The following is a 26,574-nucleotide window of genomic DNA, read 5'->3' on the forward strand; positions in this document are numbered from 1 at the left end:
ATCATCTTTCCTGTCACAATTGTCGATTCTAAACATGAGAAAGTCAGCAGATGCTGGAAATCCGAAGCAACACACACAAAATGCTGGAGGAACTCAGCAGGTCAGGCAGCATCCATGGAAATGAATGAACAGTTGATGTCTTGGGCTGAGACCCTTCTTCAGGACTGGAAAGGAAGGGGTAGATGCCAGAATAAAAAAAGGTGGAGGGAGGGGATAGAGCATAGCTAGAAGGTGATAGGTGAAACTGGGTGGGTGAGAAAGATAAAGGGCTGGAGAGGAAGGAATTTGATAGGAGAGGAGTGTGGACTATAGGAGAAAGGGAAGAAGGAGGAGATCTGGGGGGTGGGGGTGATCAGCAGGTGAGAGGAGGCAAGAGGCCAGTGTGGGGAATAGAAGAAGAGGGAAGGGGGAGGGAAATTGTTTTTTTTGCTGGAAGAAGATATTGATATTCATCCCATCAGGTTGGAGGCTACCCAAACAGAATATAAGGTGTTGCTCCTTCAACCTGAGGGTAGTCTCATCTTGGCACAAATGGAGGCCATAAATTGATATGTCAGAATGGGAATTAAAATGTCTGGCCTCCGCTTTTGGTGGTGGATGGAGCAGAGGTGCTCGACAAAGTGGTCCCCCAATTTACAATGGGTCTCACCAGTGTAGAGGAGGCCCCACTGGGAGCCTCACTATTGTAGAGGAGGCCCCATTGGGAGCCTCATTATTGTAGAGGAGGCTGCTTTGGGAGCTCAATTCCATGCTTCAGTAGAATTTTATTTTATTTCGAGATACAGCCCAGCAACAGGCCCTACTGGCCTAATGATCCCGCTCGGCCCAATTACACCCCCATGACCCATTAACCTACTAAGCCCAACGACTTTGGAATGTGGGATTCCAAAGGGTTATTGAGTTGTGGGCATGCTACATTGGCACTGGATGCATAGTGACACTGGCGGCCTCCCATCAGCACATCCTCAGACTGTGTTAGCCGTTGACGCAAACAACACATTTAACTGTACATTTCAATGTTCGATATACGTGTGATGAATAAAGCTAATCTTTAGGGGGGTGGAGGAGGGAGAGAGATAGAGAGAGAAATAATGAGAGATAGAGAGTTTAAAAAAAGCATAAATGAGGGAGTGAGAAGAACTTGGTTGAGTAAATAGCTGTGGAAAGGATGACGAAATGGGGGCAAGAAACTGTGTGTGTGTGGGGGGTGGTGGTGTGGAGACTCAGTGCTGGAAGGAGGCAGAAAGCCCTGTCCTCCTGGACACAGGTGTGTCAGAAAACTGGTACCTCTGGCTGAGATACAGCTCATGAGACTGGAATGTTCTCTGAACTGTAGAGTTAATCGGGAGCTATGGAGAGATACTAAGTGTGGGAGCAGTTTTATTTAGGAACCGTAACCAAGGCAGAACTATCTATGGGCTCCCTCTTCCTTGATTTATCCACTTTATCTTGCACTTCATTCCACTTTTATGCAATTGCTGGCATTCTTCTCAAAGGCTGGGAGGAGCACTTTTCAATTTGGTATCCTGACTGCTGTGAGGCTCTGATGCACAGGACTGCAAAAAGTTGCAGAGGGTTCTTGACTCAGCTGGTTCCACCACGGGCACAGCCCTCTCCACCGTCGACGGCACCTTCCAAAGGCAGTGGCTCAGGAAGGAAGCTTCCACCATTAAGGACCCTCACCATCTGTGACGTGGCACACGGCCAAGTGGTTAGGGCGTTGGACTAGCGATCTGAAAGTCGTGAGTTTGAGCCCCAGCCGAGGCACAGTGTGTGTGTCCTTGAGCAAGGCACTTAACCACACAATGCTCCAGTCCACCCAGCTGAAAATGGGTACCGGCAAAAATGCTGGGGGTTAACCTCGTGATAGACTGGCGTCCTATCCGGGGGGGGGCGTCTCGTACTCTCAGTCGCTTCACACCACGGAAACTGGCATAAGCACCGGCCTGATGAGCCCATAAGGCCTGGGACAGACTTTAACTTTGACTAACCATCTGTGACATGCCCTGTTCTCATTACTATCATAATGAGCCTGAAGGACCCACACTCAATGTTTTAGGAGTAGCTTCTTCCCCTCCGCCATCAGATTTCCGAATGGTCCACGAACACTAGCTCACTATTCCCCTTTTGCATTGCTTGTCTATTTATCAGCTTAAAGTTACAGCAGGGAAGGGGCCCTTCCAGACCAACAAACCCATGCCAATCAATAACACCCATGTGACCAACCTACTAACCCGCACACCTTTGGACTGTCGGAGGAAACCGGAGCACCCGGAGGAAACCCACGTGGTGATGGGGAGAGCGTGCCAACTCCTGACAGGCAGCGGTGGGAAAAGGGCCTGAATCAGTGGCGCTGTGATGGCGTTACGCTAACCGCTGTCCAACAGACCAATTGTAACTTCTAGCAATTTTTATCTCTTGCACAACACTGCGGCTACAAAAGAACTAATTTTGTCGTGTATGCCAGTGACATGAAAGCTGATTCTGATTCTGATATCGTACACAATCTGCTATCTGCAGACATCTCCAGAGACACGGTTCAATCTGAACTTTGGGTGTCTGAGTGGGGTTTGTGTTCTCCACACCCCATGTGCTCCAGTTTCTTCCCACAGCCCGAAGACGGCAACGTTGATAGGTTAATTGGTCACTGGTATTGAGATAGGGGATCACTCACAATTGCACTGATAGGCTGAGAAGGTGGGGGAAATTCTTGGTCCCATCTTTTACGCAAAATAATCTGCAGATGCTGGGGTCAAAGCAACACTCACAACACGCTGGAGGAACTCAGCAGGTCGGGCAGCATCCGAGGAAAAGATCAGTCGACGTTTCGGGCCGGAACCCTTCGTCCTATCTTTTGTCCCTTTTTCTGTGAGAGAGAAGGAGAGAGAGAGAAGGAGAAAAGAAGAGTGAGAAAATAAGGAAAATGGAAAGAGATGAGTGGAGAAAGCTAAACATGGAGAGTGAGAAAGAGGGAAGGAGAGAGAAAAACAGAGAAAGAGAGAGATGGGCAGGAAGATGGATAGAGAGAGCTTGCCAATTGGGTTTTTATTTATTTATTGAGATGCAGCACTTAATGGGCCTTTCCCATCCTTCAAGCCACGCCACCCATCATAGCCTGATGAACTACTTACAATGACCAATTAGCCCACCAATCGATACATCGTTGGACTGTGGGAGGAAACCCACGTGGCCTCAGGGGAAATGTACAAACTCCTTACAGGCAGTGGCGGGAATTGAACCCCAGTCTGCCGGTACTGTAAAGCGTTGTGCTAACCACCTTGCTACTGTGTCGCCCCACTAAGCCACCGTACAGTGCAAACAAAGATGAAACTGCATGTGTGGCTTTAAACAAAGCACCAGTGACTCTCCCATATCCGTGAAAGGTCTGTATAAAAATGACTCAACAAAACTCCCTTCACACCCCAACTGCTGATGCTGAGATCAGGAAGCTTTGATGTGAATGGTAAATTGGTAAATTGATTTATTATTGCCACATGTGCCAAGGTACAGTGACAAGCCTGTTTTGCATGCCACCCATACAGATCTTTTCATAGCAGCAGTGAATTGAGGTAGTGCAAGGAAAAATGACAGAATGCAGAATAAAGTGTTGTACCTAGAGACATAGAATTTAGATTTAAGAGCAGACCGGTGATAATAGAAGTGACAAGCAGATTTAGAGAGAGCAGTTTACAATGATTCAATTGCACTCCAGTGCCAAGTATCCATTACTCACTTAAAGAGGACTAGCTTTGTTTGTCACATGTACGTCAAAGCATACCGTGAACCGTGTCGCTTGCGTCAAATCAAATCAGCGAGGGTCGTGCTGGGGACCGCCCGAAAGGTCACCATGCTTCCAACAGCAATAAAGCATGCCCATAACTTACTAACCAGTATGTCCTTGGAATGTGGGAGGAAACTGGAGCACTAGGGGAGAATGTGAAAACTCATTAGAGACAGCGGCAAGAATCGGAACCCTGATAAAGCGATTGCGCCAGCTGCTACAGTACCGTGCCATCCCCGCCACCAATGTGAGACTGATTCAAAGTATGGAATCAGGCCCTTCAGCCCACTGAATCAATACTGTCCTTTTAACAGCCATTTACACAAATCCTGTTGTATTCTCCCCACATCCCAATCAGCTCCCCCAGGGTTCTAACACTCACCCATTCACTCGGGCCAACATACAGAAGGCTTTCCAACACCGCTGAGTATCCTGACCTCATGACACTAAGTCACTAAGTGTGCAAAGAGCTTTACACAGTTTATTCCTTTGTGTGTGTATGTATATGTATATATAAATCTATCACACACACACAGACACACATACTTGCTGCTGACAAGGGATGGAAAGATGTTTAAATCTAAACCTGTTTTTCCCTCTTTCCTAGATTTCCGAAGAGAAAGACATGTACTTAACAAACTCCATCTCCCTGGGAGACCAGGACACAACAGAGAGACGGAAATGTTGTTGAATCTTGGGAGTTGAAAGCCAAGGTTTGGAATCTATTTTAAAGATATGTTGGGATTCTGAGCTCTCCAAGTATTTATTTTTCTAAGGATCGGTGAAATCTGCAGTTTGACATTTAAATTATTATAATGAAGCATGTCTTTATGTAAATTCCATACGAGGTCAACACATTCAGAACACCACTGTTAGACTTTTCTCCAAAGTCAGGATGAGGGAGTATACCACTCCCGTCCTTACTATTCTGCATCGGCTTCCTGTATCTTTTAGATTTGATTTTAAAGTTCTCTTACTTGTTTTTAAAGCTTTTAATGGTCTGGGACCGGACTACATCACAGAAAGGCTTTTGCTTTGTAATCCCGCTCGAGCTCTCAGGTCATCTTCCGCTGTTCTCTTAAATTTAAACAATCTTCCTCAAAAGATGATCGGCAAGTCAACACTCACAAAATGCTGGAGGAACTCAGCAGGCCAGACAGCATCTGTGGAAAAAGAGTACAGTTGACGTTTCGAGCCGAGACTCTTCATCAGGATTTGATGATGAAGCAGTCCTGGTGAAGGGTCTCAGCCTGAAACGTCGACTGTTTACTCTTTTCCATCGATGCTGCCTGGCCTGCTGAGTTCCTCCAGCATTTTGTGTGTGTTCCTCGGATTTCCAACATCTGCAGATTTCCTCTTGTTTGTGACTGGCAGGTCAGCTTCTTTTTGAACTATGCTCCTACACCGTGGAATTCAATACCTAAAGCTATAAGGGATGCAGTATCGGATGACACTTTTAAACACCAGCTCAAAACCTATTTATTTAACCTTGCTTTGAACGGACATCATTTTGTCTTTTATTTTCGTGTTTGCACTTTATCCCATTGTAAAGCACTTTGAATGACAACGTCTGTATGAAAAGTGCTCTATAAACAAATTATTATTATTATTATTATACAGCACTTGTTCCCAAGTATCAAAAGTTTTAATTGAAAGATAAGTAAAACCATTCAGCAGATAAATCTTGAAGATTAAATGACACCAAGGTTCAATTGATTTGGTGACTGGACAAAATAAATCTTTTATATACTGTATATACTGCATTGAGTTCTACCAGGAGCCAATAACTCAACAGGTAGGGTTGTGGAGCCTTGGTGAATGGCAATGGAGTGAATTTCCCAGAGGATTCCTGCCAACGTATCTTGTGGTACTTCACACGACTTTGCACTGGTTTATCATCACTCAACAGATTATATTGAAGAACAGTACTAGAAAGCAGAACATGAGACAAGGAGTTGACATAATTCAATGTAAAACATATTATTCCAACAAGGATAAGTGCTATGTTCATTTGGGCTTCATGCCATGGTTACACTGAAAACCATGTCTCAGAAAATAATTCTCTTAATCTTTGAAAGTAATCTCATAGCAAAGCTAAAAGGGTTCTGCTCCCTTATTTCACAATTGCTGCTGGTTGAACGGAAATAAATTAATCTTTTTTTGCATCAAATGTGGCATTAACTTTGGCGGACTTCTGTGGCCTAGGAAGGATGAGTGGAATAAGCTGGTCTCCTTCACTTACTTGGCAAGAGCTATAAGCAGAATTGGGTTTATAATCACTGGATATGTCATTGTGAAATACGTTGTTTTGCGGTAGCATTACAGTGCAATACATAAAAAAAACTGTGTTACAATAACTTACTGCCCATTATGCTGCTGGTATTTAGGGCAACAATGAAGATCCTCCAACTCTCGGTGCGTTCAGGGCTTCCTTCGTCGTGTCAGTAGCTTCCTGTCAGTTTTCACTATTGCAAGCCCCAGGAGGAGGCTCAGGAATACCATCGCACTCAGATGTAGGAAGATTCTTCATTTCTGTTTCCGTAACAGTTTGACCAGTCAGGGTTGTTAGCCCCTGAGCTAAACCCGTAAACCTAGAGGACTGGTGGACCACTTTTACTGTGGCCTCTGCCCTTTGTCCTGTTTGAGATGGGTGAACCAAACACAGAGCCCTGACCCAGCTGACGTAGCTCTCCGGGCCATTGAGGCACGCAAGTCTCCAAACCCTACGACAAGGTTGTGGTCCTCTTGGAGGAAGCTACAATGAAAAACTTATTTTTAAAAAAGGAGTGAAAACAGAAAGCAAAGCAGTGATGTAGAGTTCCAGTGCAGCCAAACTCTTCTCTTGATATGAAAGTTGAAAATTACTGCACACATGCTTTTAGATTTCTGGATGTCAACATAGAAATGCTCCAAATGCTTTACAGTGCCAGCGACCCGGGTTCAATTCCCACCGCTGTCTGTAAGGAGTTTGTACGTTCTCCCCATGACCATCTGAGTTTCGTTCTTGTGCTCTTACATTCCAAAGATGTAGGTTAATTAGCCATTTGGGTGTAATTTGGTGGAAGGGCTCATTGAGCCAGAAGGGCCTGTAGTTGTTCTGTATCTCTAAATTTAAAAAAAATTAGGGATTTTCAGAATGCTTATTGCCTAGATTTTACCCTCCTGGACTATCTTTTTTAACATGGTTAATTTTAATAACAAAGAATTTAGAAAAAAGGAATAGACCAGAAATAGCATTCCTGCCATCAAAGAAATGTTGCAAAGAGACTGTTATCAGGTTAACACCACACCAAGTCATTCCATATCACTGGGTGCTTCTTGTAATCAGAATGTTTTTTTAAGGCAGAAGTTGATAGATACTTCTAAGCAAAGGGGTTGAAGGGTGCAGTGGGTAGACAAGAGTGCAGTGGAGAGGTACAATCAGATCTGCCCTGAACTTCTGAAAGCCCAGGTATGAGGGACTGAGTGGCCTGGTTCTGCTCTTACTTTGCACGTTTGGCTGTAACAGGGAGGCTGACAGATAATGCACAGGCTTGTTCTCAGTGTGACATGGGGAATACAAGAGACGGCAGATGCTGGAATCTGGAGCAACAGGCAGTCCACAGGAGGAGCTTAGTGGGTCACGTGGCAACGGTTGTGAGGAGGGTACGAAGTAAGGGATTCAAGATTCAAAATTCGGGGCTCAGGTTTGGAACGTAACTGTACATTGAAACGCACAGTGAAGTCCGCCATTTGCGTTACCAACCAACACATCTAAGGATACGCTGGAGGAAGCCCCGCAAGTGTCGCTACACATTCAGCCGCCAACGTGGCGTGTGCGCAAAGATCGGCAGAGCAACGCAGAACACAACGAGCAACAGAACGACAACAGTAAAACAAGCGCCGTTCCTCCCTCCCACCCACGTGCGCACACCATTCTCTAATCCAAAGGCAGTCCGCCTTCTTCAGCCTCCTGCCTCCCGTGGACTTGGATTCGGATGCAGATACACAGAAATTGGGCCTTCAGCTACCCCTGCAGACCTTCAGAGATTCTTAGACTCGGGGCTCCAGACAAGGAGCTTTGATCCTCTTTAAAGATACTGCTTGACCCGCTGGGTTCATCCAGCAGATTGTTTTTAACTCCAGATTCCAAAAAGGACCTAGTGCTTCCCCCGGTGTATATGATGGATAAACTCTTCTCGGGTTTCCAGTCGGGTACAGGTATCAATTTTAACCAATGTTTTGATGACAGATTCTGTCACCTTCAGCAGGGATGATGCCTTGGCATGTCCAGTTCAGTGGTATACATACTCCATTGTCCACAAACCCGTAAGGAAGCTCAAATCCCAGTCTATGTGGGTGAAAGACATCCTGGGACTCAGGACGGTTGGCGTTTACAGGATTCCCTGTGAATGCAGAGCAGTGTACGTTGGCTAGAACAGACACATAGTAGGAACCCGTATCAAGGAACGGAGGAGGTGTATCCATTTGGGTTACCCAGAAAATTGGTGGTAGCAGAACATTGCATTTGCAATAGCCGTAGGATTGACTTCGATGGCACAAAACAACGGTGCTGTGCCAATAACGCCGAGTGAAGGGACCCATTGAAATAAAGCTAGAGAAAAAGAATTTTGACAAAGATGAAGCTCTCGATCTGAGTAAGAACTAGAATTCAATTGTAAACAAGGTTTGACAGCAGAAACCTGATAGTTAGTCCTCAACGAATCAGGAGGGACAGACGATGGGGCTACATATACCAGCAGACTGGACGTGCCAAGGCATCGCCCTGATGAAGATGGCAGAGCTTGTCATCAAATCATCAGTTAAAATCGATACCTGTACCCGGCTGGCAGCCCAAGAAGAGTTTATTTGTCCAGTTTCCAACGTCTGCAGCCTCTTGTGTCTCTAGCTGCTTCACTAAATTTCTCAACGCACCAGTACTTTGATTAGAGAGACTCCGCTCTGTTCAAAGTTTCAACTGGTCTTAAACCACTGCAACTCTGATTTCACTAGCTATGTTTGGATAGTTTTTATTTTGTCGGTATGCTGTGTTCTGCCTACACAGAAGGACATAATGTTCTGATCTTTGAACGGTCTGAGTTTGTTCCTGTACTTTTCATCAGGAGACAAGATCAAAACAACCTGCGCCAGTGCTTTTTACATTTCTGTTCCCAGCGAGAGCAGATCCACTATAGGAAGGATGTTGAGGCTTTGAAGAGCGTGCAGAAGAGGTTTACCGGGATGCTGTCTGGTTGAGAAGGCGTGCGCTATCATGAGAGGTTGGTTAGACTTGGGTTGTTTTCTGTGGAGCATCAGCAGCTGAGGAGAGATCAGATAGAGGTTTATAAGGTTATGAGAGATAAAGATAGAGTAGGCAGGGAGGAACTGTTTCCCAGGGTTGGGATGTCTAATTCCAGAGGGCATACATTGAAGGTGAGAGGGGGTAGGTTCAAGAGGGATGTGAGGGGTAAGTTATTTTACTCAGAGAGAGGTGGATGCCTGGAATGCTCTGCCTGGTATGGTGGTAGAGGCAAGTACATTAGAGGTTTTTAAGAGATGTTTGGATAGGCACATGGATGTAAGGAAGATGGAGGGATATGGACATTGTGTAGGTAGGAGGGATTAGTGCTTGGGTGTTTTTGATTTGATTTTTAGATGGTTTGGCACAACACTGTGGGCTAAATGGCCTGTTCCTTTGCTGCACAGTTCTATATTCTAAGTTCTACTGACTGGAGACACCACATGCCACAGGTGCTGGAACCTGGAGCAACACTCAATCTGCTGGAAGAACTCAGCAGGTCAGGCAGCATCCATAGGGGGAAGGGAATTGTCAATGTGTCAGGTCAACACACTGCATCCAGACCCTGCCTGAGCGTTCCAACACAAAACGTTGACAATTCCTTGCAGAAGGGGCAGCACGGTAGCGTAAAAACAGACAAATGTTAAAGAAACAGTAAAAAAAAATGGCGCCAATGTGCCACAAGATGTGAAAAGGAACAACAATATCAGCACCGTACCACCCAGCTACAAATGACTTGGCAGAAAGGTTTGTCCAGAGTCTAAAGAACGTGCAGCACTAACACTGAATCAGAAGCTTGCCAACTTCCTCCTTGCATGTCGCAATGCAGCCCACTCCACAACAACTCACCAACTATGTGCCTGGATCCCCTTCGGCGTTGGTATTTACCAATAATTAAAGATCTCCCTTTTTTCAAGTTGTTTCACAGCACCAGGCAAGGTTGTCCTCTTAGTCTATTGCTATTTGATATTGCTTTAGAACCTTTGGCCATTGCTATTTGTGAATCAACTAATATATTTGGTATCACCTGTGGGAATGAAACACATAAGTTATCACTAAACACTGATGATTTATTACTATGTATTTCTAACGCTGAAAAATCTATTCCAGCACTACTATCCTTGCTTGATAAGTTTAGTAATTTTTCGGGCTATAAATTGAACCTTAATAAGAGTGAACTCTACCCTTTAAATATGCAGGTTCCAATTTATAGATGTTCACCATTCAGACTGGTTAATTGATTATTTTACTGATCTGGGTGTTAAAATTACTAAGAAACATAAGGATTTATTTAAGCATAATTTTTTACCTTTAATTGATCAAATTAATCAAATTTTTATTAAATGATCCCCATTGTTTCTATCAATGCTTGGTCGAATTAACGCTATTAAGATGATTCTCCTACCAAAATTTTTATACTTGTTTCAAGCATTATCAATTTTTATTTCTAAATCCTTTTTTGATACTTTAGATTCTAAAATCTCTTCATATATATGGCAGAACAAAAATCCTAGATTAAGTAAAAAAAATATTTACAGGAGTCAAAAAAGGATGGTGGTTTGGCTTTACCAAATTTTAGATTTTACTTTTGGGCAATTAATATCCGATATTTAATATTTTGGACACAAGATTTGGATATAACTTTACGCCCACAATGGGTAAACCTGGAATGTAAATCTATACAAGGGTTTTCTTTGACTTCCATTTTAGGGACTTCTTTACTATTTGTTATTTCTAAATTAATGGTTAATCCAATAATTAAACATACAATACGCATATGGTTTAAATTTCATAAATTTTTTGGCTTGACCCAATTTATTTTATCAAGCCCTATTACGTCTAATTTTTTCTTTCAACCTTCTATTATAGATCAAGCTTTTTCAGTATGGAAAATGAAGGGTATATTAAGCTTTCATGATTTATTTTTGGATAACTGTTTCATGTCTTTTGAACAGTTATCTAATAAATATAATTTGCCTAGATCTCACGTTTTCAGATATTTACAAATTAGAAACTTTTAAAATATTAATTTACCCACATTTCCAACTTCACATTCAATTGATATTACGGAAAAAATTCTAAGTGTAAATCCTTTTCAGAAGGGTTTAATAGCATTCGTTTATGATTTGAATATGAAAATAAATTCAGGTATATCTGATAAAATTAAGATTGAATGGGAAGGAGAACTCCAACTTCATTTACCTATAGAAAAATGGGAAAAAAATTCTCAATTAGTTAACATGTCCTCTTTATGTGCTAAACATACATTGATACAATTTAAGGTGGTGCATAGGGCACATATGTCTAAAGACAAATTAACTCGTTTCTATTCACATATAAGCCCAATTTGTGATAGACGCCACTCTGAAGTTGCTTCCTTGACTCATATGTTTTGGTCTTGCCCTTTCTTGCATAAATATTGGAAAGATATCTTTGATATTATTTCTACTGTTTTGCGTATTAATTTACAACCACACCCTGTTACTGCAATTTTTGGGTTACCAATGACGGAAGATGGTTACTTATCCCCTTCAGCCTGTCGGATGATTGCTTTTTTAACATTAATGGCTAGATAATTTGTCTTATTGAACTGGAAAGAGGTCAATCCCCCTACTACATTTCAATGGTTTTCTCAAACTATGTGTTGTTTAAATTTAGAGAATATTAGAAGTGGCACCTCTGACCCTTCGATTAAATTTGAAGAAACTTGGGGACCATTTATCAACATTTCCATAGGATGTAGTTTGACCTTTTCAAATTTTTTTTAAAAACTTAAAATACATGGATAGAGGAGTGGAATTAACGACATTAATGATTCTATCCAATGTAATATGTTAGCTTGTCTTTTTATTTCCATAGTTTTGTTTTTAGTTTTATTTAGTTTAGGTTAATATTGCTTAGTTTAATTAATATGCCTTTTTTTTCTTTTCTAATTTGGGTTTTTATTTTAGATTTTTTCTCATTTATCCCTTTACCATGTTTAATTATATTTAGAATTTGGGAAACTTTATACATCTGTATTATTACCAATGCTATATTTACAATGTTAATTATTAATAATGTAATCCCAATCTCTGTTCATTAATATTGTTGTTATGTTTATAATTTCAAAAATTAATAAAAAGATTGGAAAAGAAAGAAAGGTGGGTACTTGGAGAAACCAGGGACAGAATTGGACCACTCTCCTACTCAGTGGGGATTTTGTCTGTTGTCACCTGGAGACGACACATCAATCAGTTGAGGACAGCAGAATGAATTGTTGAAGGGGGAAGGTTTCCAGAGCTGTTGGATCCACTTCCTGCAGTCCCAGAGTCAACTCGCACAACACCACAGAGGAGGCCCTAGCAGCTGAGATTTTTTCATAGCCAGGCAGAGTGACCACCCACTCGTCAGGAAAGACGTTTTCCTACATGAGTCCGAAATCCTCCACAGTGATTACATTTTTAGGCTTGAAAGGGACAATTTAAAATTTACCATGCTATGGTATCCCACAAAATTAAGAAAATTTCCCAGAGTGATTAAAACTTTAGGCCAGAATGTGACAATTAAAAGTTACATTCTGTAGATGTCTATATAGTAGTTGTATTATATGATATACCGCGTCTATAGTTGAGAAGCATTCTATATTAAGTTGGAGTTCATAGCTAAGCAGGGAGATGTATTGTGCATTTAATATTAGAGTAATATTGTAAATATATTGTTTGATTAAGCATTCTTTGTATTTTACATAATTCATTATGGGTTATATGTAAAAGTATGTGAATGGCATACGTTATTACACCACCACATCATAAATGTGCGCTGCACTTAAAATTAAAAATGAAATTAGCCACAAGTTATCTCTGGCTCTAGCGTGTTCTTCTTTTGATTAATTTCTGGAGTTACTAAACTTACCCCTGCTTTCTCCTCCAGGCTCCTCAGAGCTCCTCGTCCAGACCAGATTTCCAAAATTGGTGAAATTATTCCAACTCATTCCTGCTCGGACCAGAGCCTCATGCCGTGGCATCGCCGGCTACAGCCACCTAGGGGAGGAGCCGCTGGAGGCGGTGTGGGAAAGAACAGAGGTGTGACGAGTACTCTGGAGCTGTTGTCCGTGCTGCATTGGGGCTGACCCCTTCCGTAGGTGCTGCTCTCCAGTTTTCACTATGTGGAGGACCAGCTGATTGCTCGCGGCAGACCCAGCATGAGACGAGCCGATTTACTCAACCAGCGCGACAAGAGGAATGGCTGCGTACTTGTTCAACACACATCCCATTCACCATTAATCTCCAGGCCATTTCACTCAGGGACTTGTGCTAACAATTTTTTTTTTTTTGCGACTGTATGTGCTGGATTGTAACTACATGTGTCGTGTGTGACTGTTTGCGCCCTGCCCTCAGATGATTGCGGTTTTATTTAGTTGTATACATGTGTATGGTTGAATGACAATTAAATTTGGACAGCCCAGATATCCAAAACCACTGGCAATTTACAACCGGTAAAAGATCTTTTTACACAGAGTGGTGGGTGCATGGAACACGCTGCCAGAGGTGGTGGTAGAGGCAGATATATTAGGGATATTTAAAAAATCTCTGAGGCACAGAGATGACAGAAAATGGAGGGCTATGCGGGAAGGAAAGGTTAGACTGATCTTCGAGTAAGTTAAAAGGTCAGCACAACATTGTGGGCCGAAGGGCCTGTACTATGCTTTAATGTTCCATCTATGTAAGATTGACATTAAGTTGCACTTATTAACTATAAATATTCTTTTTCACAAGCAACTTAATGGCAGTCAATTTATGTTTCCCAATCAATGTTTCCCAACACTGTAAGGAGTTTGTACGTTCTGCCCGTGACTGCGTGGGTTTCCTCTGGGTGCTCCAGTTGCCTTCCACAGTCCAAAAATGTATCGATTGGGAGGTTAATGGCTCATTGTAAATTGTCCCATGATTGGGGTTATATTGGGGGTTGCTGGGCATCAGGCTCAAAGGGTCAGACAGACCCATACCACACTGTATCCCAATAAACAAATAGAAATAATAGATTTAAACAGATTTTAAATCCTGGTTTTCAGGTCTTTCTGTGACATTGCTCACCTTGATTTCCCGGTATTCTCTGTTGCACAATTCGACTCGCTTTGTCCGAACATCACCGATATTTTTCCCATTGGAAGCCCCACTCTTCCCAGACTCTGTTGTCCATTGTATCCGACAATGGCAGTTAGATTTGTGCAGTTTGTGGATGATGTTAACTGCAGGAAGAAACCTGTACGGGAGAGTGTTTTAAGTGGAAAAGCTGCTGCACCGGGACATTTCCACTCTCTTGACCTCAGAAGTCCATTGGTGCAGGTAGTCGTCACATCTGAGGGCTTTCCTAGTTACGGTAGATGACCATGAATTCTTCTGTGCCTTGGCATGCCCTTCGCTCTCCACAAGGTATTACCGAACTGACTTCCTGGCCGTTGGATCTGATTGTAGATTTCATCCACCCATTCTGCCGGAGCTGACGCCACATGCTAGGACAGGAGGCCCCTACCTCAGTAAGGTGAGATGCCTGCCAGTTACCCTCACCTGGTTTAGCCCACCTGGTGAAGCAGTAACAGGTCTCTGCTGTTTCTTCCCTTAAATCTTCCTGCTTCAAAGTTCTGTGTTCTTCAAATGCCAAACTTACTCTTTGATCAAACATTTATTTAACCTTCTGGCTTCTTTCCCTGCCCTGGTGAAGGGTCTCAGCCTGAAATGTTGGCTTGTTATTCCTCTCTATACAGTAGTTTTGCCTGACCTGCTGAATCCCTCCAGCATTTTGTGTGTGTTGCTGAAGATTTGCAGCACCTGCAGAATCTCTTGTGTTGTTGAAAGCAGACTGCTGGATCTATTAAACTGATCATGAGGAATAAAGTTATGCCTCAATATTAGAGGGAGGCGAATATTGTCCCCTTGTTCAGAAAAGGTAGTAGGGGTAGTCCGGGTAATTATAGACCAGTGAGCCTTATGTCTGTGGTGGGAAAGCTGTTGGAAAAGATTCTTAGAGATAGGATCTCTAGGTATTTAGAGAATCATGGTCAGATCAGAGACAGTCAGCATGGCTTTGTGAAGGGAAGAGCATGTCTAACAAGCCTGTTAGAGTTCTTTGAGGAGGTGACCAGGCATATAGATGAGGGTAGTGCAGTTGATGTGATCTATATGGATTTTAGTAAGGCATTTGACAAGGTTCCACACAGTAGGCTTATTCAGAAAGTCAGAAGGCATGGGATCCAAGGAAGTTTGGCCAGACAGATTCAGAATTGGTTTGCCTGCAGAAGACAGAGGGTTGTGGAGGAGGGAGTACATTCGGATTGCAGGGTTGTGACTAGTGGTGTCCCACAAGGATCTGTTCTGGGATCTCTACTTTTCGTGATTTTTTATTAACAACCTGGATGTGGGGGTTGAAGGGTGGGTTGGCAAGTTTGCAGATGACACAAAGATTGGTGGTGTTGTAGATAATGTGGAGGATTGTCAAAAATTGCAGAGAGACATTGATAGGTTGCAGAAGTGGGCTAAGTGGCAGATAGAGTTCAACCCAGAGAAGTGTGAGGTGGTACACTTTGGAAGGACAAACTCCAAGGCAGAGTATAGAGTAAATGGCAGGATACTTGGTAGTGTGGAGGAGCAGAAGGATTTGGGGGTACATGTCCACAGATCCCTGAAAGTTGCCTCACAGGTAGATAGGGTAGTTAAGAAAGCTTATAGCTTTCGTAAGTCGAGGGGTAGAGTTTAAGAGTCGCGAGGTAATGATGCAGCTCTATAAAACTCTGGTTAGGCCACACTTGGAGTACTGTGTCCAGTTCTGGTCGCCTCACTATAGGAAGGATGTGGAACCATTGGAAAGGCTACAGAGGAGATTTACCAGGATGCTGCCTGGTTTAGAGAGTATGCATTATGATCAGAGATTAAGGGAGCTAGGGCTTTACTCTTTGGAGAGAAGGAGGATGAGAAGACACATGATAGAGGTGTACAAGATATTAAGAGGAATATATAGAGTGGATAGCCAGCCCCTCTTCCGCAGGGCACCACTGCTCAATACAAGAGGATATGGCTTTAAGGGGTGGGAAGTTCAAGGGGGATATTAGAGGAAGGTTTTTTACTCAGAGTGGTTGGTGCCTGGAATACACTGCCTGAGTCAGTGGTGGAGGCAGATACACTAGTGAAATTTAAGAGAGTACTAGACAGGTATATGGAGGAATTTAAGGTGGGGGGTTATATGGGAGGCAGGGTTTGAGGGTCGGCACAACAATGTGGGCTGAAGGGCTTGTACCGTGCTGTACTATTCTATGTTCTATGTTGAATCTTGACTTCCAAAGAACCTTTGGATCACAAATACATCAGGATCCAGCAGAAACCTCTTGTGATCCTATACATTGGCACTTTTGTACAGCGATTCAATCAGTCAGAGTGCTGTCTTCACAGCACATCTGTAGAAATTTGCTAGAGGCTTTGGTGACATACCAAGTCTCCTCATACTCTTAATGAAGCATAAGACATAGGAACATTATTAGGCTATTCAGCCCATTGAGTCATCTTTGCCATTCAACCATGGATGATTTATTTTCCCTCTCAAAATCTTTCTCCTACTCTCCTGCTAACCTTTGACCGACCAACTACTCAATAATTCTCCTGCCATTTTGATGGAAACAACTCATCTTGCTATCTAAACAATGCTACATTATGGTTAATTTTGTTGGGATCTCTGTTTCTTTCAAGTATTTAGTTCTTGGGGAAAATCCAGGTGCATTTGATATATCCAACCATGCAATATTTGTTTTAACTCTGCAAACACAGGGCTGTAGTGTTGTGAAACAGAAAGGGTTGGTCACAGACCAGAGAAATTACCGAATGTCACAATAATCATTTCCTGGTCATTAAGCTGCTATAAATCTTCCCCAAAAGCTACAAAATGTTTCAAATTCTGTAATGAATATGTCCCAATTTTTACTGTTGTATGCTGTAATTGTAATTGTTCTTAAAACATGCTGGACAACAATGATTTTGCTTCCTGAATACTTTTGGGTATATCTTATGGATTTTTGGCTGATGATCATGAAGATGACTATGAAATTTCCTTATCACATGCCCTTTTTTAAAAATTGCCCATATTTGTTATTTCATTTCATAATTCAAGTCAGAATAACTGATGCCAAGATAAAGGAAAACATTTTAGTTGGTCCACAAATCAAATAGGCCATTAATGACAGGGAATTCAAAGAACTTCCAGTGGGGATGGAGAAAGTTACATGGAAGGCATTAAAGGATGTTGTTGAAAATTTTCTTGGCAGCTACAGAGCACCAAACTACATGCAGCTGGTTAACAACATGATTCATGCATACAAAATCATGAAGTGCAGCATGTCACTAAAGTTTAGACTTCCCTGCAATTCTTGATGCTGTCAGTGACAAGCATGATGAAAGGTTTCACCAGAACATTGCGGTCATGGAGAAATGGTATCAGGGCAGGGAATCAATTAATGCTGGCTGATTATTGTTGAACACTTAAGTGAAAAGCCTTGGACACTGAGTACAAATGAAAATCATCAACAAAACATTTTTAGCTTACTTGAACAATTGCAAAGCATCAGCACCATTATGCAATTAAACTCATTATATTCAATAAAAGTTAATTTCTTGTTTCTCCAAATTCCTACATGATACAAATACTCTAAAATTATGTTTGTGTTCAGCTTCAAGCGGTCTATCATAAAAAATTAAAATTCTGAGGAAACAGCATTTTCGAAAAAAATTGTTGTCCGGTGATATTTGTTTCATTCCAAGTAAAGAAGAGCTAAATGGAATCTTTTCCTGTTTTCTTATGACAATCCTCCACGAGGACCACAACCTTGGAGGCTTGTGTGCCTCAGTAAGCCAGAGAAGTATGCTGGCTGGAGTCAGCGTTTTATGCTTTGGCTCTTAGTAGGGTCATTCATGTGAAACAGGTCAAAGGGTCGAGGCCAGGCTAAAAGTGGTCCACCGGTCCTCCAGGTTCGGGGGTTCAGCTCGGGGCTAACAACCCTGACTGGCCAAACAAAACTATTGCAGAAACAGCAATGAGGAATCTTCTCCATCTGTGTGCAACAGTATTCCTGAGTCTCCACCTGGGACTGGCATGGCTGACAGTATTGAAAACTGAGAGGAAGCTACTGGCACAGTGAAGGAAGCCCTGACCACCACCCAGACCAAGGCCAAAAATTGTTTCAGAAATGAGGAACATGATTCATATCTGGGGCACAATAGAGAACGTGGCCAAGGACAGACAGAGATAGAGGACCTTAATTACTGCCCGAAACATGTGGAGGCATAATAGGCAGTAAGTTATGATAATAGGAACCTCAGTCCTTATAACAGAGACACAAGTGACTGCAGATGCTACAAATAATCTTCTGGAAGAACACAAGGAATCAATTATGAGGGGGATAGATAGAGTTGACATGGTTAGGCTTTTTCTATTGAGAGTGGGGGAGATTCAAACAAGAGGACATGAGTTGAGAATTAAAGGGCAAAAATTTAGGGGTAACATGAGGGGGAACTTCTCTCAGAGAGTGGTAGCTGTGTGGAACGAGCTTCCAGCAGAAGTGGTTGAGGCAGGTTCAATCTTGTCGTTTAAAGTTAAATTGGACAGCTATATGGACAGGAAAGGAATGGAGGATTATGAGCTGAGTGCAGGTCGGTGGGACTAGGTGAGAGTAAGAGTTTGACATGGACTAGAAGGGCCGAGATGGCCTGTTTCCATGCTGTAATTGTTATATGGTTATATGGTTAAGAAGCTGTTTTACTTTCCTCCTGCAGCTGCCTGTCATAAAACATAGAACATTACATCACAGTCTTCTTCTTCTTGTGATCTCTTAAGTTGAGGATGATGTTCTCCTGATGAGTTGTCTATTAGTGGGTCGTCAGGTGGCTGTAGAGGCCAATCCAGGTTCTGCATATTCTAAGGAACTTAATCTGAGAGGTTATGGTGGATTGCCTTAATGGAGACATGTGCGTGACTTTTTTTTAACATGGGGAGGCTGGTGGATGGACAGCCACCACACGGTCCTTGGCAGATCGGGGTCAGGTCCAGTCGCATGTAATCCAAGGCAACTTGGGACCCTTCACTGCTACAACCTTCCTCCATCTTCACTGCCATTATGATGTGTTATCTCCTTCCACTAGCTACATCTTTCAGGAACTGGCACAGTACAGTCTCTTTGGCCCATGATGTTGTCCCAACATTTTAATCTACTCTAAGATCAATCTGACAATTCCCTCTAGTGTAGCCATCCATTTTCCTATTGTCTATACATCTTGACTTGCTAAGTTCCCCCAGCAGACCGTTTGTTGCTAATTTCTTTGAGCTGTGAAGAGCATAATTCAAAACCAGTTTACATATTGCAAAGCATCAAAGAAAATGGAAAGCACCCAAAATACAAGTTATTGAGTTTTACGTTTTCGGAAGCTTAACTCTGTTTCTCTGTCCACGGAGCTGCCTGAATTGCTATGTGTTTCCAGTATTATGTTTATTTACAATCTGTTGTCACTTTATTAGGTACACCTGTACACCTGGTCGTTGATGCAAATATGTAATCAACCAATCATGTGGCAGCAACTCAATGCATAAAAGTATGAAGTGAGGTCAAGAGGTTCAGTTGTTTTTCAGACTAAACATCAGGTTGGGGAAGAAATGTGATTGAAGTGATTTTGACTGTGGAATGACTGTTGGTGCCAGACGGGGCGGTTTGAGTATCTCAGATACTGCTGACCTCCTGCGATTTCCCCACACCATAGTCTCTAGAGTTTACAGAGAAAGGTGCGTAAAAGCAAAAAGAATATTCAGTGAGTAGCAGTTCTGTGGGTGTAAATGCCTCATTAATGAAAGAGATCAGAGGAGAATGGCTAGACTGGATCAAACTGACAGGAAGGTGACAGAAATTATTCTTGTTTTTCTTATTCATTTGAAAAATGTGGACTTTATTGTTAATGTGTATATTCTAATTGTCCTTGAAAGAGTACTTGTAAGCTACTATCCTGAGGTGCTGTAGTTTGCGGACAAAGATAATTCCATTATGTTTATCGATTACAGCTTGGCGTTCAGTGCCATCATCCCCTCATAACTACACAACATGCTTCAAAACCTGGGCTTCTATACCTTCCTCTCCAACTGGATCCTTGAATTCCATCTCTGGAAACCACAGTCAGTGCAGGTTGGAAACAACATCTCCTCCTCGCTGATAACTAACACAGGATCACCAGTGTTTAGCCTACAGCTCTAATCTTTACATTGTGTGGTAAGGCATAGCTTCAATGGCATCTATATATTTGCTGATGAATCTCAGACAGCAAAGAGGAGGCATATTGGAGTGAGGTAGATGGGTTAGTTGACTGGTGAAACAACGATAACCTTATACTCAACGTCAGCAAGACAAAGGAATTGATTATGGACTTCAGGAAGGGGAAGTTGGGAGAACATTCACTAGTCCTCACTGAGGGGTCAGTAGTGGAAAGGATAAGCAGCTTCCAGTTCTTGGCATCAATTTCTCAGAGGGTCTATACTGGTTTCAACATATTGATGCAATCACAAAGAAGGCATGCCCGCGCCTATACTCCATTCGGAGTTTGAAGAGATTTGCTATGCCATCAACGACTGAAACAATTTCTGCGGGCGTACCATGGAGAGCATTCTGACTGGTTGCATTACCACCTGGAGTGAAGGCTCCATGGCACAGGACCAAAACGAGACTTCAGAGAGTTGTAGTTTCAGCCAGCTACATTACAGGCACAACCCTACACATTATTGAGGACATCTTCAAAAGATGGTGCCTCTTGGAGGCAGTGCCTATCACTAAGCTCCCCTTACCATTTGGGACATGCCCATTTCTCAAGTTCAAGTTTATTGTCGTTGAACTGAACACATGTATACCGCCAAATGAATCAACGTTCCCCCAGATCAAGGGACACAACACATTACACACGACCCAAAGGTAATATTACCACAAATAAATTAACAAATAATAAGGTGCATTTACAACCAAGTGAGAAGTGAACAGTATAATGCTACTGGTACTTCATGTATGATGAGACCTAGGTGGTGGCAGGAAGTTCCTTAGTCTCAAGGCTTGGTGGAAGAGGCAGCTTCCCATCCTTACAGTCCTTGTCCTAATGCTACAATACCCCTGCCTGATGGTGGGGAAGGTCAAAGAGATTGTTGGACGAATGGGAGGGATCATTGTCAACACTAAGGATCCTGTGTACACAGTGCTCCTGATAATACATTTCACTGAATGCTCCAACGTTTGGATGTGACAGATAAAGCTAATTTTAAAAAATGTTCAAATGCTGGAGAAACTCAACAGGTCAGGTGGCATCGATGGAGGGAAATAAACAATCTTCCCCTGTTTTCTTTTACTTAACCTACATTTCAATGAGATGTGGTGAAAATCTAGCAAATTTATATTAAAGTTCCCCATCACCCAGGACATGCCCTCTTCTCATTGCTACCATCAAAGAGGAGGTACAAAAGCCTGAAGGTACATATGCAATGATTCAAGAACGGTCTCGTCGCCTTCACCATCACATTTCTGAATGGACATTGAACCCATGAACACTACCTCACTATCTCACTTTTCCTCTTTTTGCACTATTTATTTAACTTAACTTTTAAAATATATAAATATATATATAAACTAACTGTAATTTACAGTTTTTAATTTTTGTGTATTACAATATACTGTTGCTACATAACAACAAATTTCACAACATATGCCAGTGATACTCAACCTGATTTGATTCTGATAGGAGGGTGACCTGTTCTCATTGTGAAGACCAAGCATTCACTGATGAAGGGTCTTGGTCCAAAACATCGACTATGTATCTCCCTCCATAGATGCTGCCTGACCTGCCGATTTTCTCCAGCATGTTCTGTGTGGCTGCTGTAGGATGGAGGGATGGGACCCAGTGAAGTGACTTGCTTATTCCTCTGTGAAGCAGCTTACAAAAGTATTCACGAAGATGAGAAAATCTGCAGATGCTGGGAATCCAAAGCAACACACACAAAATGCTGGAGGAACCCAGCAGGTCAAGCAGCATCTATGGAAAAGAGTAAACAGTCGAAATTTCGAACCGGGTCTCATTAAGACGGGAAAGGAAAGGGAGAAGTCAGAATAAGAAGGTGGTGGGGGAGGAAGAAGTACAAGGTGGCAGGTGATAGGTGAAGCTAGGAGAGGTGGGTGGTGAAGTAAAGAGCTGGGCAGTTGATTGATGAAAGAGATAAAGAGCTGGAGAGAAGGGGAAATCTGATAGGAGAGGACAGAAGACCATGAAATAAAGGGAAGGGACTGGAGCACCAGGGGGAGGTGATGGGCAGGTAAGAAGAGAAGGTGAGAAGCAAAAATGGGGAATGATGAAGGAGAGGAGGGGTGGTAATTACTGAAAGTTCAAGAAATCCCCTTTCTTTCCAGTCTCAATGAGGAGTCTCAGCCCAAAACATTGACTGTTTACTCTTTTCCATAGACGCTGCCTGGCCTGCTGAGTTCCTTCTGCATTTTGTTCATGTTACAAAAGTGTTGTCACTGTTACTATATAAAGTTGTTTGCTGTTGTCGGTGGGGTAGGGCAACTTGTTTAAAGTATGACCAGATGCAGAATGTCAAAGTCAAAGCCGAGTATATTTTTATATACACAACTACATGCTTGCTTTCAAAGGCTTGCTTGTGGCAGCATTAGAGGTAATGACAACAAAGATGTGGTCATGGGAAGTTCAGGAGTGGCCACAGGACTATTCGAGTCAGTTAGCTAAGCCATGTTGAAGGACTCATCAGAAGATCTAAAGGAATATGCAACAGACATTTATAAAAACACTTGTGGACAAGTGTGTCCCCACCAAATTAAAGTCTTCTTCAACCAGAAAGCCTGGATGAACCAAAATATTTGAAATCTGCTGAGGACCAGAAAGCTTGCATTCAGGACTGGCGATCCAGAAAAGTACAGGATATTTTGGTATTAGATTACAAACGTGTAGATTAGATTCGATTCAACCTTATTGTCATTGTGCTGAGTACAGATACAAAGCCAATGAAATGCAGTTAGCATCTAACCAGAAATGCAAAGAAAAGTGTTATTTACAAAATAACTGCGAATACAAAGTAAGTGCTACAGCACACAAATATAAAAGTACTGAGATAGTACAATATGGGTACAATACTGCTTAGCGCTGTGATGTGAGGTTCAGCAGGGTCACAGCCTCAGGGAAGAAGCTCTTCCTGTGCCTGCTGGTGCGGGAGCGGAGGCTCCTGTAGCGCCTACCGGATGGGAGGAGAGTAAAAAGTTAGGGTGAGGGTGAGATGCATCCTTGATAATGCTTTTCGCCCTGCCCAGGCAGCGTTTGTGGTAGATGTTCTCAATGGTGGGCAATTGGGTGCCGATAATCCAGTGGTATGACCTCTGGAAAGCCATCTTACTTATAAAGTGGCAATTCTGGATGAAAGGTGAATCACAGAGGGATGCTCCACATCTGTGGCAGGGTTTGAATGCCATCATCTTATACAAAAACAAAGCAACATAAATGACAACAAGATTTTGCTTCTGGATGAGCTCAATGCCTTTTATGCTTGCTTTGACTGCCAGAACATGGAGGCACCTTTATGAACCCCTACAGCTCCCAACGACCCTGTGATTTCAGTCTCTGGGGCCAAGGCGAGAGCATTCTTCGGGGGGTGGGGGGGAACCCACAGAAAGCACTTGGTCCAGACGGTGTACATGGTCTTGTATAATTTTGGTCATATCTTGTATAGCACTTTCGCACCATCTGCCACAAGAGGGACTTCCTGGTAGCCAAACATCTTAATTCCAATTCCCATTCCTGTTCTGCTGTGTCAATCCCTGGTCTCCTCTTGTGCCAAGATGAGGCCACAATCAGGGTAGAGGAGCAACACCTTATATTCTGTCTGGGTACCCTGCAACTTAATGGCATGAATATCGATATCTCCTTTGGTGAACAAATTTCCTTCCCCGTCCCTGCCCCCCTTTCCTCTATTCTTCACTCTGACCTTTCATTTCTCCTCACCTGCATACTACTTCCCCTTGTCTCCCCTGCTTACTCCTACAGTCCACTCTCCTCTCCTGTCAGATTATTTCTTCCGTAGCCTTTGACTTTCCCTGCCCACTTGGCTTCACCTATCACCTTCTTTCCCTTCCCTCCACCTTATTGTCTAGGCATCTTCCCGCTTCCCTCTCAGTCCTGAAGAAGGGTCTCAGCCTGAAATGCTGACTGTTTACTCTTTTCCATAGATGCTGCCTGACCTGCTGAGTTCCTCCAGCATTTTGTTTGTGCTGCTTTGGATTTCCAACATCTGTAGACTTTCTAGTGTTTGTAAATTAAACAAGATTATACAAGAAGGAACGCAATTGGAACAAAATTAGAGAGTCCATTACAAAGCAAAGTGGTCAAAATGTTGCTATTTTAAGGTAGTAATCAGGGTTCTGCAGACTGGTCCAAAAACCGAATGGTTGATGGAAGTGTCTGTGCTTGAATGGCTAGATGTAGTTTAATTTTAACAAAGACAACTTACCTAAGTTAATACTTGAATGAAGTTGAATAAACTGCCCCATTCAGCAGTAAATTTTTGGGCGTTAGCAAGGGTAGAGGTTGTTATTTACACACAATTGACTTGTTAATGTTAGGTGTGGTCTTTTGTGGGAATAATCACAAAAATTGCACAGAATTACAAGGCGCACTACCCTCATTAGCTTTTTTGAAAATGGCATCCCATAAATGCAGCCTCTCTAGTAGAATCCCTCCCTATATATTGTAGTCAAAGTAAATTTTTTCAAAGTATGTTTACTGCATATCATCCTCAGATTCATTTTCTTGCAGAAATTCACAGGAAAATAAAGAAATACAACATAATTTATGAAAAACTATGCATAAATAAAGACTGAGAAGCAACCAACATGCTAAAGATTCAAAGATTAAGGTTATATTTATTATCAAATTATGTATGCAGTATACAACCCTGAGATTTGTCTTCCCACAGACAGCCTCGAAACAACGAAATGGCATGGAACCCATTCAAAGAAAAGATCAAAACACCCAAATGTGCCAAACAAAAAGAACAAATCATGCATCTGACTAAAAACAAGCGGATAAAACACAAGAGTATGAACCATCGAACCACAGAGTCCTTGAAACAGTCTAGGAACGTTTAGTTCAGTTCAGTTCAATTTAGTGCTGTACTGTTTGTTCACTGCAGGCCGCAGTGACAGTCTGCCTCGATCAAAATCACAGAAAGTAGCAATAAAAAAAAGGAGTAACCAGAAACATATACAACATGAACTGCAGAGTCCTCTAAAAATGAGTCCAATCCACAAACCACGCTGATCAAACCTTGCCCAAGACTCAAGACTCCTGCACCTTCCTGCGGCAGCAGCGAGCGAGAGGGAGGAAGAGACCAGTCAAAGGCAGGCAGACGGCGCTGAACACCCGCTCCTCTTCTCTCATCCTCGTTGATTTCAACCTCACTGAAGACAAACTGTGCAAATAAATATATATACACACACTTTATAAATAATACTGAGAACATGAACTGCAGCGTCCTTGAAAGTGAGTCTGTAGGTTGTGGAAACAGTTCAGAGTTGAGGTGATTCAGAGCCGTAGTAAACAGAACTACAAACCATACTCCAGCCATGGCCATACCAGTGTTCTAAATAACTGCATGATAATCTGTCTGTTCTTATACCTTGTGCCCTGCCTTCCTACTGATCTGCCCTACTTGTCCTGCTGCCTTGGATCCATACACTGAGGCTTTGTAACTCAGTATTTCCCGGGCTTCTATCCTAGTCCTTCCTTCCGCTTTCCAAACGAAGAGTCTCAACTTAAGAAGTCCTCTGTCTATTTCCCATTTATTGATGCTGCCTGAGCTGCCAAGTTCCTCCATCAGTCTCGTTTTCACTCTGGATTCCAGCATCTGCAGTTTCTTGCGACTCCATCTTTTAATTGCTGTTGGAGATCTTAAAAAAATTAACTTGAAAAATGTTCAAAATTTCTGATTCTTTACTCTCTCCAGCTTATTCCTGTTCTGTTTAGTGACTTCAAAACATTAAACTAAATCAAAGGAAGACACAGGAATCCAAATTACGGGTCTAACTTTGAGTTTACTTTTAAGCAAGGTGCGCATGTATCACCTGGTAGCGTGATGATGTATCAAAATCACACACTTATACATGTAACCCATAATGAATTATTTAAATGAATGCTTAATAGCAACATGTTTACAAATTTACTCAAATATTATTGAATATTGAATATTGAATCTACAACAAATCCATTCCCTTATTCCCTCTGCTTTCTATTCATGATCTGGCATCAAGTTAAATATTTTAGCTGACTCCTCCTGATTCAGCCTCTGTGCTGTTCATTCTAAAAGTTTCTTAACAAGGCTAACAATTTTCACTCAGCTCCCGATTCCTCCACTTAACACAACTTGATCAAAGATTATTATTAAATGGGGGAAGGCAAGTAACGAAGGACTGTCTTTC

At 42.4% G+C, this 26,574-nt stretch overlaps 1 protein-coding gene across 2 annotated transcripts in view; it reads left to right on the forward strand.

Moving 5' to 3' along the window:
• The window catches only part of LOC134355414 (ras-related protein Rab-7b-like), a 53,113-nt gene extending 35,326 nt beyond the window's left edge, over positions 1-17,787 (forward strand). For both annotated transcript variants that reach the window (XM_063065261.1, XM_063065262.1), the window contains exons 6-7: positions 4,389-4,494; positions 12,972-17,787. In XM_063065261.1, coding sequence (XP_062921331.1) covers positions 4,389-4,472 — 84 coding nt within the window. In that variant the 3' untranslated portion in view covers positions 4,473-4,494; positions 12,972-17,787. The remainder of the gene's footprint in view (positions 1-4,388; positions 4,495-12,971) is intronic.
• Positions 17,788-26,574: the final 8,787 nt, after the last annotated feature.

Source organism: Mobula hypostoma, chromosome 13 (assembly GCF_963921235.1).
Source record: "Mobula hypostoma chromosome 13, sMobHyp1.1, whole genome shotgun sequence".
Lineage (NCBI taxonomy): Eukaryota > Metazoa > Chordata > Chondrichthyes > Myliobatiformes > Myliobatidae > Mobula > Mobula hypostoma.